This window comes from Esox lucius, chromosome 11 (assembly GCF_011004845.1).
Source record: "Esox lucius isolate fEsoLuc1 chromosome 11, fEsoLuc1.pri, whole genome shotgun sequence".
NCBI lineage: Eukaryota > Metazoa > Chordata > Actinopteri > Esociformes > Esocidae > Esox > Esox lucius.
In genome coordinates this window covers 1,759,952-1,772,040 of record NC_047579.1, presented here as the reverse complement: position 1 = coordinate 1,772,040, position 12,089 = coordinate 1,759,952, and the positions used below count along the sequence as shown (strand labels likewise).

General features: G+C 40.2%; 1 protein-coding gene and 1 long non-coding RNA gene across 2 annotated transcripts in view; one reads left to right on the top strand and one right to left on the bottom strand.

Moving 5' to 3' along the window:
• The first annotated feature begins 1,122 nt into the window (after positions 1-1,122).
• The window catches only part of LOC109616315, a 60,258-nt gene continuing 49,291 nt past the window's right edge, over positions 1,123-12,089 (top strand). The window contains exon 1 of the long non-coding RNA XR_002197424.2: positions 1,123-1,193. This is a non-coding gene — a long non-coding RNA (uncharacterized LOC109616315). The remainder of the gene's footprint in view (positions 1,194-12,089) is intronic.
• The window catches only part of LOC105007753 (ATP-sensitive inward rectifier potassium channel 12), a 44,925-nt gene continuing 40,197 nt past the window's right edge, over positions 7,362-12,089 (bottom strand). The window contains exon 2 of the mRNA XM_010866791.4: positions 7,362-9,902. Within this exon, the coding sequence (XP_010865093.1) occupies positions 8,410-9,708 (1,299 nt within the window). The 5' untranslated portion in view covers positions 9,709-9,902 and the 3' untranslated portion in view covers positions 7,362-8,409. The remainder of the gene's footprint in view (positions 9,903-12,089) is intronic.

The following is a 12,089-nucleotide window of genomic DNA, read 5'->3' as shown; positions in this document are numbered from 1 at the left end:
TCTGGCTGGGTATCTGTAAAAGCACACTGTGACAACTGCTGATGTAAAAAGGGTTTAGAAAATACATTTGATTGATAATAAATTATTATGTTTTAAATACAGGCAACGGCATTAGCAATATTTTAGGTAATGTAATGGGCTATGGCAAAAATATTCACACAGACACACATAATTTACGTTAATCTACCAAACTGTGCATCCCTGATTTTAAGATTTGGCTAAATCCATAGGAACCTATGATAAACATTGCAAGTATAAGCTGTATCGTGGTCTTTATCAGAGGCGTTTCTAGGCATAGCCAACCTAGGCGGTCGCCTAGGGTACCACCTGCATGGGGGGCGCGGATTAAAAAAATATACTAACAAATATAAAATAAATAATATATATTTATATATAAGGGGGAAATCAATCCATATGTAGTTTCAGTTATTATAAAAATAAAACAAATTATACATTAAGTCAAGACTTATTTATTTGTTATGAGTGAGATGATTGACGTTTCGAGAAATGGTGAGGCAGGGCGGGGCCAGGTGTGGACGGTGAGTGAGTCAGTGCGCCAGTTGACGTTTATACGATCCCTTGAAATGTTCTTGACTGCTGTTCTAATATGAAAAGATCAAAGAAATCGGGGACACATTATAGAAAGAAGAGGAAATTTGAGGAAGAAAGGAGAAAAAAGTATAGTGGTATAGTTTATGGACATTTTTTAAAGCGTCTGTCTCTGGTTTAAGCTTTTTGAAAATGTAGCGCACTAAGCTAGCTAGTAACGAGCTAAGTTTAAGAACTACAAAGAGTAGCAGTACATACATAGCATTTGCTCAGGCAGTGGGCAAAGGTTGGAAGTGGAACCCTAAAGGCCAGTTAAGATCATAATCGGGGCTGGTTTAGCAATTGGCAGAGAAATTTGCAGCAGTGAACTGGTTAGTTTTTGCAGAGCGTTTGAAGCCCCTGCATGTGGACTTATCGCCAAGTCAAGTGCACTAGTGGTTTTAGAACGTCGGGGATTCTTACACAAAATGCATTTAATCTCGTTGCAAATCATTGTTCTGAACTGGTCGTCAAATATATCTTTGTTCTGAACATTTGAACTTCAGAACAAAGTTCAAAATGTCAAGACGTTTTTGGGGAGAGGCACATAAGATGCTGCTGCCACTGAAGGGAGAACCATCACGACTGGAATCAATCCACTCAGAGTGAGTAGCCCGTGATTCCGTTAGGTTCATTTAACCATAGCGCCCCTGCCACATGGCAACATCTTTTATGTCAAGTCAAGAAAATAAATCTATAATCAAAACGTTTTGTTCGACAAATGACAAATAATTTGTCGGGATAGACCAACTTTCTAAAGGATATTTAGCTCGACGTGCTATTTTCTGCAATGCGATTTGAGAAACACAGGACGCATTGTCATAATCAGAGCCACCAATACGCTGTGTGGGCGAGGTGTATGAGAAGCACAGACTTCATTACCGCATTCGAAACAACAGTCGATCACCCTGTGAGCAATGCCGCGCGAAACAAATTATTTCAGCAGGAAGGAGACAGATCGGCCTGTCACCAGAGTAACATGTTAACGGTACCTGTCGTTTGTTTGCTTGACTACGTTAATTGCCTAACCACTCAGTTAAAACACAAATTATTCTCACCTCATCAAGATGTGTAGCTATCAGTATTGCTGCCCAAAATTGTATCACCAGTGACGATATCATAGTTTTGCGTCAAGGAATCGATGCGTGTCCTGTTTTAAGACAGAAAATGCCACACAGAATACGATTTTGAGTGTCTTTTATTCACCCAGTTTATGCACCTGTCGTTCAATATTTGATTGCACATTTGTAAACATTGTTTTTATTTTGCTTTAAATTATTATATATTCTCTAACAGCACACTATGTTGATCCTCCTTATTGTTTAAATGTTTTTGTATGCCTGTATGACACTACTTTGTGTTTCTAAAAGTAAAATTAAGAAGTATTATTCCCCTGAAGTTGGCTTATTTTTTTTAGGGGGGGCAACATTTAGAGATCTCGCCTAGGGCGCCAGATTGCCCAGAAACGCCACTGGTGGTGCATAGTGGCCGACTTAAGGGACTGGTGACAACCTAGACCCTGCCTGACAAGTTATAGTGGTTATTGGTATATCATGACCGAAATCAAGTGGAGATTATAGGTACCATATTAGGGTTATACCAGTACACATTTTTTGTAACTGTACAGGGTGGTCATTAATGTTTGCATGTGAACCTGAATGCAATAGATAATAAAAATATAATATTTAAATAGCAAGCTACGCGGGCTGAATGCGTCTGAAATTAATCTGATTGAGTTGAAAAACATTAGGTTATTTTGCGTTTGAATTTGCGCAGTTGAACTCCTTCCTAATCAAAATTATAACAATTGTTGGTGCTTTTCCGAGGAGGAACCTCTAGTTCCACTATGGTATTGATAAATTACATTGCAGAATTCTCCACCTTCATTTACCATTTCCAGTTTGGCAGCATTTTGGCTTTTTAGTACACTACAACTATGATAGATGGAGAGATGTTGATAAAACATTCCCTGTATTTCGCCACTGCTTGACAAAAGTAGCCCAAATAGCTGTGAACACCTCAACAATGTGGACAGATGTAATGACGTAGCTACACTCTCAGCCTTGTGTTGTTTGGCCATCAGCATCACATCAAAGGGACATTCTGCTTGTTACTCCTGAAATGTTCATTAACATGACTGAAAGAGTGTGTGTCAGCCATCGAGAATTAAACCTCTGTGTTTTTTTAAGCTTGGAAGCTACCTTTGTGGCATGATGCAACATGAGTAGTATAGTTTGCTGTTATTTATTTAAAAGGAACCATTTCTTAACGTTTGACAGCGGATGGCAACGTGAACACTCAATGGCTGCTAAAGTAGCTTTTAGATGAGCTGACACCCCTCCAGTATTTCCTTGGAGCAACAGGGAGATGCAAAGAAAACACAACTTGCTCTCCCCCATGCATTCATGCAGCCCTTAGGAGCAGTCTGATTGGGCTAAACAATTACAAGAGCAATGGGTGTGTATTGCCGCAGATATGCACCTCTACTGTATGGTAAAAAAGGTTTCAGCACCTTTACGTTACAAATGTACCTCCAACCTACTTAAGCAAACAGGTTGTACCCACACTATATTATTGTAAAATAAAGTTTGTGCCATGTTTACTTATTGCACTTGATTTTATTTTAGATAGCATTCTGGCATTATATATTCATTCTGGATTAGTGTTGCATACTTTATACCAAATAAACAAAATAATTTAACTGTTGACAGAGCATTTTTGTGCGGTATCAAAACCATACCAAACTGTGACCCTAATACCGCAATAAGGTAGGCATACATACATACACCCCTAATATACCTCAACAAAGTTGTAAGTGGTTGAAAACACCATTCTACACTATTTTTATTTAAACCGGTTTTGCCCAGTGAGATATTATTTGGTGTTTAACCTAAGTCATCCAAATAATATTTTTTGGTTTATCAGCTTTTTAAATATAATTGTTATTGTTTATCAGCTTAAGAGAATGTGGGAGAATGTGGGATGCTGAAATAGCGGTGTGCCTTAATTGAACCCATGCTGCAGCAGAATATGGGCATCAGAGACATAAATAAATATTAGACAACCCGTAGGTCACACACTGTTTGTTAGATAAATATTTTTTTGTGGTTGAAGTGATCAGTTCATCAACATTCAAGCATAGCACGTTAACGCAGCTGGACTTTTGTGACCGCCAGCATGTTACTGTGCTTCAATATTGCTGCTAGCTGACTGGTCTGCCATTCTGCTGTGTGCATTGCAATAACGGCCAATCCTGGAGTGTAGCGAGGAGGAACAGCACTTGTGTTATTTTTATTAAATGGCCATGAATGCCAATCTGGGTTTTTAACCCTTAGGAAAAAAGTATCACTATAACCAAAGATTCAGAAGTATCCACACATGTGAATGCCAGTCAGTTTACTGTATTTGCTGCATGCATTTTATGTTTCGCCAGTTTTGTTTAATGCTGTTCTTCCCCATCAAATGTATTGGAGCTAGAACACTACACTGATATGTCATTACCTCAAGTGTTAAAGAACATGACTTTGAAAGGCCAGCCTGTCTCCATAGGCCATATTGGCTGCATCTTTTCGGAATGTTCATTGAATTAGCTCTAGGCCATTTATTTTGTCTGTTTAATCTAAAATGTTCTGATGATGCAGAGCTGTACGCTGCATTATCAGGTCGATCAAATCGGAGCCGTGGGCAAGAAAAATGAAGCATCAGATAAGAAAAGTTAGGTGTCAATCTGCGTACACACAAACAAACTGAAACAGATACTTTTTTTTCGGATCTGTAGCGACTCTGTTTTCAGTTTAAGAACACACAGAGTTGTTTAAGTCTCAGATCAAATCATGCATCTAAAAATGTGCACATGCTTGGCTGATGAGGATGTTCCTGTGAAAAGTATTGAGCCATCCACTCACGCGAAGATGTGTTCTTTGTGAGTAAAAGTCTATTCTTCCACTTAAGCACCAATAATGATGCTCATAAAATAATACTGTTGGCTACACCGTATAGACTTATAGCATACCCTGATCACTTCTGAAAAAGGTGATCATTTAATAACCTAAAGTTAGATCAAAGCAGAATGTTTTTTGAATATTAATGAAACCGACCTATTGATTTATTCACATTTTACCAGAATGAAAGAGCCTACAATAGCTATATAGTTGTGACATAAACCGATCAGCCATAACATTATGACCATCTGCCTAATATTGTGTAGGGCCCCCTTTTGCCACCAAAACAGTCCTGACCCTGCAAGGCATGGACTCCACTAGACCTCTGAAGGTGTGCTGTGGTATCTGGCACCAAGAGGTTAGTCGTGTGTATAGGGGTCAGCATGGGTACCCTGACTGGTCTTTGGCCACGCAGCCCCATACACAACAAACTGCAATGCACTGTATATTCTGACACCTTTCTATCAGTCCCAGCATTATTTCTTTTCAGCAGTTTGAGCTACAGTATTGTAGTCTAATGAAAAATGTCTGTTGGGGAAGAGTGGAAGGGTATTCGATGAAGTGGTGCGTCTGGCCCCACCAACTCTCCAACACAACCTTGATGCTTAACATTTCCTTCTCTAAAGATCTGGAACACAAGGTGTGGGCCATCAACCCCATCCTCATGAGCTCACCTGGAGGGGTGTGAAAATCCGAGCAAACTGGAGTGTAACTAAATGCATGATATTGTGGACATTTATCTGTAAAGTTGGGATTTCCCCTGTTCTCCAAAAGGGGCAGAAATGGCTGATATGCTTTATTGTACTGTAAGGGTTGTTAGTGAAACTTCACAAGAACATTATAGAAATTATTGTCCTTGATGCATGTCAAACAACAACTGATGGCATCGCCCCATCCATTCAATAATTGTGCATTGATTAAGTTCCTGTCCTCTGTGTTTGTCAAGGTAAAGCAATGCTAATGACTATTTGGGGGAGTGTTTTAGATATGTCTGATTTTAGGATAAATAGCAATGTCTCCAAAAAGTTTGAGTTTGTCCTCATTAAAGAGACCTGACACGTGTTGTAGTCATATTTAACAGAAGCTCCTAGCACACCTTCGTGCTGTAGTGTCTTAAATACTTATGGTATAATTAGTTGACATTTAGGCTAGTTGGGAGGACGTTGAATTGTGTTGGTATATAACTTTGTTTTGTATTGTAACTTTATAACTTGGTTGGAAGAAATTGTTACTTTGGAATAAAGATTACTACAGCATTCCTCGTTCATCTCCATACTCAAGCTTGTAGGGCTACTGGTAATTACACACACATAAGTAAGTCTAAGTGACCAGACTTGGAGTCCCTGAGTCCTGGAATTCTCAAAGCAGTTTGGTTAGGCCCAGGAACATGACATTCTAGTCATCCCTGAGTCGTGCATAACTATCTGTTAGACCCAGGAACACATGCCATTTTACTGTATGGTTTGTGTTAAACGACCTACACCCTATGGGCGCTTATAATAACTGATATAGGCATATACAAAGACGTAAATTGAAGTGACCAGACTGATCATCTCTGAGTTCGGGTTGCTACACCGTCCCTTGTCTTCTGGACTGGACTGATGAGGAGCATAGAGGATAACGTAGGCCATGAAACATATGATCTTTTTGGTTTGGTTTGTGACCAAATATTAGCTACCTTTTCTAAGAACTTCCAGGATATCATGGTCATCTATGATTGTGTATGTTTACAAACAATATGGAGTCAGATTATTTAAACATTTGTATATTTATATTTATCATTAAGGTTACGTTCCCTGCACTCATTTCCCTAGCAGTCTCCCCGGTAACCTAAGTGGTAAACCTTTCCAACCACTCTCCCATTTACCCCCTCACTAGAGTAGCTCGTCGTTTTGATCAAACCACCACGGGCCAGCCTTCGCTCCCCACTTGCATCAGTGAGCCTTGGCCACCATTGACCATGTCGCCAGGTTCAGCGCTTTTCCTTCCTTGGACCACTTTTGATAAGTACTGATCACTGCAGACCAGGAACACCCACAAGGGCCTAGCCATCACAATGTTGGCCATTTTCAAATTTGCTCAGATCCTTATGCTTGCCCATATTTCCTGCTTCTAACACATCAACCTTTGAGGACAATGTTCACTTTGCTGCTTAATATATCCCACCTACTTACAGGTGCCATGATAACGAGATTATCAGTATTATTCACTTCACCTGTCATTGGTCATAATGTTATGGCTGATCGGTTTTTTTGCTTCACAGTGATGATGGTCTATTTTGAATGCCTAACTTGTGTTTGGGAGTATTAAAAAAACAAGATTGTTCTTGATAAAATAGACATTGTATGGGTGTAGGCAGACATTGCATTCATGTAGGCTTTTTGGCCATCTGCAGCCCTTCCTTATACAAACTTTGATTTTAAATAATGCATCATTAAGTGCATAATATAAATGGCTGCTTAGTCACATAAAAACCCCATACAGTCAAGGGTCTCAATCTCTTAAATCAATTGTTTTACTTCTTAAGGATTCAAATGTATAAAAATGCTAAATACATACATATTTATGCATTTCCACATTATATCACCTAATGTTATCACTGCATACTTCCACTGCAAACTTCATCTTTAAAACAATTTTCTTATAGCTAATCAGCAACAAGCATTATTTTTCAGCAGCTTGTACACTAAGAAAAAAGGATACTGAACCAGCAGTTGGCAAGCCAGAACGCCCCCAGATTCAGGTCTGAATTGAATGTTTGTCGGCCTAGGTTGTTTAAAACGTGCATTTATGTCTTGACAACTGGCCACACACAGGTGGCAATAGCGAGTGCTATTAGAATTTAATGGATGGCAGTCCATCGTGGATGAGACAGGATATTAGGGCAGTTAAGAGTAACTACATATGTTGTCAGCTTAAATATATTAACAGATAGTAAAGAATTGTATTTTAATTCTTTTTTTCAAACCTTGTCCCCTAACATAAACAGTCAGTAATAATACTTTAATCCTAACCCTAACTTTACATCCTGACTCAACCAATCTGAATGCATACCTATCCCTAACCGTCGCTGAAGAGGCCATGGCAGTCATAATTCACCATACAACAGACTCAGACTCCAAAGGTTGTGAATTCAAATCCATTCAGAGACAAAACCTATTCGTGTTTTAAGCCTTTCCCTACCCTAAATCCTTAAGGTTTCAGGAGTAATACCTAATCCAGGGTTTCCTAGAAACAACTTCATATCCTTTCAGGGGTCATGCTCATATTGACATCCTCAATAGATGGTTGTTTTACCCTCAATAGGTTTTTACCTCCTTAACTTCACAACTCAAGTTTCAACGATACAGTAGACCTTCTGGACAAATCTTGAAAATGGTACTGTAAGATCATGATTAGTTGACAACCAGTGTTTCTATCTCCAGAACAATCCCTCTTTAACACCCTCTTTAAAGTACAGTACAGTTCAGTTATAAGAATCATTCAAAATACCCTGGTGATTGGTTGAAAATACTACACACGGAACAAAAAAACCTATGTATATTCTTTCATGGCTAAAATATTATTTCCTTATTTATAATGAATATTGCATTATATTAAGCTCTCATCTCAAACTACTTTATGAATAAAATATTTCAAGTTTTGCTAAAGGAGGGGTTTTATGAATGTTCCTGGAATTCCATGCTATTAGGACGTAGCACTGCTGTGTCCACTCCTGGCTATTTCTAGCCTGACTAGAGTGACATCCTCTCTCCTATTGGCTATAGTGGAACGCTAGGAAAATAAGTCATGCTCCTTCATATGGCACTTGCATTGTTTTGCATGTATTCACCCTGCTAGAACGTGAGTAACAAGAAAAATATTATAAATGGTCCAAATGTCATATCTCAGATTCTCTACGAAATGACCTCTGGTCAAGGCTGATGGTGGCCTGTAATCTCTCCAGTTCTGGCGCCCTATTGCCATCCTCATCCCCATCCTCATCATCCTCATCCCGGCTGTTGAAGACCAACTCGTTCTCATAACAGAAAGAGTTGGCTGTTGGTGTAGAAATATTGTTCTCATCTTCATTCTCTGCCATTTCCTTGGCACTGCACAGGGGAGTGGACGGCACCTCAAAAGTTTTGTGGAAATGAGCGTAATCCACTTTGTACTGGCTATTCTCCTCAAAGACTACAGGTTCGAAGCGGTGACCCCACAGGATCTCAGAAGACAGATAGGAGCTGCGAGCCTGTGCTGTCATAGCTGTGGCTTCAACCATTCCTTCAAGTATCACTACTATTTCAAAATCGGACAATTCCAGATCCTGTTTACTGATGCCGAACAGGGGGCTCTCCTCATCGATCTTGTGCACAATGGTGAGTGGGGAGACTAGGAAGATACGGTCAATGCCTGTGTCGTACCCAACGTTGATATCGATCTGGTCCAAGGGGATGTACTCACCCTCTTCTGTAATGCGGGGCTTGATGAGTTGGGCCCGGACGTGGGCCTCTACCATGTGGCTCTTCCTCAGGTTGCCAACTCTCCACATGAGGCACAGCCTGCCGTCCCGCATGGCGATCACCGCATTGTTGCTAAACAGCAGTGTCTCCGCACGCTTCTTAGGTCGTGCCATCTTGGCCAATATGGCGCCGATCATGAAGGAGTCAATTATGCAGCCGAAGATTGACTGAAAGACCACCATGAAGACAGCTATGGGGCACTCCTCGGTCACGCAGCGGAAGCCGTAGCCAATGGTGGTCTGCGTCTCTACGGAGAACAGGAAGGCAGCCACGAAGCTGTTGACCTGCAATACACAGGGGGTAAAGTTATCATTGCCACCACCTGGGTTATCCATGTCCCCATGAAGCTTTGCAATCCCCCAGAAGGCCAGGCCAAAAGCCAGCCAGGACACCACAAACACCAGGGTGAACATCAGAAACATCCAGCGCCAGCGGATGTCCACGCATGTGGTGAAGATGTCCGACATGTAACGTTGAGACTTCTCGTCCATGTGTGAAAAGCGCACGTTGCACTGCCCGTTCTTGTTCACAAAGCGGCTGCGGCACTTGCGACCCGTCGTGTGGATCTTGCCATTGCCAAAGCCGTTGCCCATGGTAACAGCTGGCATGGTGCTGAGACGCAGACCTTCTTCCTCCGAGGACACAATGCTGTAGCGGTGTGCCCCAACCACAGTCATGACCGAGACAGGCTCAGCCAGTGGGGCGCCAGAGAGTCACTGATCCACCTCAGTGGACAGAGTGGAGGATGGGACACGGACGAGAAACTGGACGCAAAACAGAATTGGGTATTACAGGAAATGGACATGGACAGATCCCCCTGCTGCCACAAACAGTCTCTGTCCTAGTGGACACACTTCTTTCTCTTTCTGACCTGAGGAAAGGAAAGAAGCCAGAGGTTAGTTTTCTTCACAGAGGACCTTGATGGTATATACATTTTCTATGACATCTACAATGTAAAAAAAAAGTATATATTAACATAAAAAAATACAATATAAATGTGTTTTCCATATTCCATTTAAAACACAATAAAAACAAAGCAGGATGTCGTCAACCAGACGTTAAAAAACATTCTTCTTCCAACACTCAAGTACCTTGTATCTTTAAGCTGTATTTTGAGCAGCGTTGTAACACTACAATAGTGTAGTGTCTATACCTTTTTTCACTCAATGCATCTTAGTAGCAGCACATGTTGCTTACAACACCAAGTTCACACCATTAATTTTTTTTAAATTGTATTTGTTTGGATGCTGGTTATTTGCTTTACCCGCTGTATCTCAAATCGCATGCTTGCATAATATATAGTGTGCCAAATTAGTGTGCGAGAAAATGTTTATGTCTTAAACCATATTATGCTTTAAATAGTATGCCAATAGCTCCCTTATGGTCTACTATTTCTGGTGAATTTTCTAACCACGTAGCCGTGCATGTTTTTTCACAAAAAATATAGACCACAGTCCCTAAAAGAGGAGGGGTTTCCACGATTTTCTCATCTTTTCACTTGATGAAAGTCACTTATTGTCACCTATATTGATAGTTATTGAAGCAATGTCATTCACGAATGAAAGAAAAACGAACGTTGTGGTGTCATGAAATGAAATAGCTTTGGCAGTGTAAAGTTCGTCTTCAGTCTCGCTAGAAATTGCTCAATTCCTATGACTATTCCAAGTAGTACGATACAAGTATTACTGGCTAATAAGCTATTCTAACGACTAGTGACAAAAGCCATACAGTTCATAGATGCTATTTTTGGTGGAGGTGAAGTTCATAAGAAAGCATCAGTTTAACACAATGCTTCATGATGTCTAGCTATATATTCAAACTTGGTGTTATGTTAATATGTGACAAAATGATCTAATGTTGAGACACAATTTTATGATGAGGTAGTATGTCCCAATCAGTCCCAATACTGGTATACTAGCTTACTATATACTATACATAATCTGTGAAGTAGTAAGTGCGATTTGAGCCAGTGTCTTATCTCCAATAAGACACTCTAAATATCTTCTAGATATGACAGGCCCCACCCCAGTTTAGTTTAGTTTACATTAGTCCAGCATAAACATCTGCTCAAAAGCATAATTTGGCATGAGAAGCCCCTCTGACGGCAACTCTTCAGAGACTGAAGTAATCAGTGGAGTCAGGTGATCAGGAAAGCAAAAGCAGTACTTTACAAATATTTTCCACCTGTTGTTCTGATCCTAAAAAGAATTTGGAACAATCAAAACATTTAAAATGAAAAGTAAAGCGCTCAGCAATCCAAAGCGTCTATATATGAGAACATTTATTCTATTGATAAAGATACATTGTCGAAAGCTTCAGCAGTCATTTTGTGGTGGTCATGCATTTGAATCTGTCATGCCAATTTCTGCTGCTGGCATTGATGCACCCAACGCAGCAGTTTTCTCTCTGGGCAAACAATATTTTTTTCATCTGGACTTGATAATCCATATGCCATTTTTAAGGCTGTCTACCTCACTGTGTTTCCACCGCAGGAACTTTACCCAGGAACCTTTCAAGGAACTCACTGCTTTTCCACTGCAGGGGCCAGTGTTTAAATTAAGTTCTGGGGACCCCAAAAAGTCCCTGCTCAGGGGTAGTACTTTTCCAAAGTAACAGAACTTTGGGGGGTGGGGCTTGCAGTACTGAATATTTCAGATTGGAGCGGTGGCAAAAGGTGAGGAGACGTAGCCCACAGGTTAATTGCATTGGGCTGTTGTACAAAGGTTTTGTTGCACAGTTTTATTATAAATCCAGAAAGAATTAAGAGACCACTGCACCTTTTTCTTTCCTTTACAAAAAAGTTGAAAAAGGAAGTTTAGAGTGCGGAACGGAAGAGTTGAATTTGAAGTGGTCTCTTAATTTCAACCCTTCTGTTCCTCACTCAAAATCTTCCTTTTCAACTTTTTGTTACTTAATTTTTTCCAGAGCTGTATTTTCTCAGTGATTTCTTTTTTTCGTCATGCGTTCCATCTCATCTTAAACTTCTTACAAATTGTATAGAAATTGTATAGAATTGTGTTCATTTGACAGCAATTGTGTTCATTTCGGTATAGTGTGA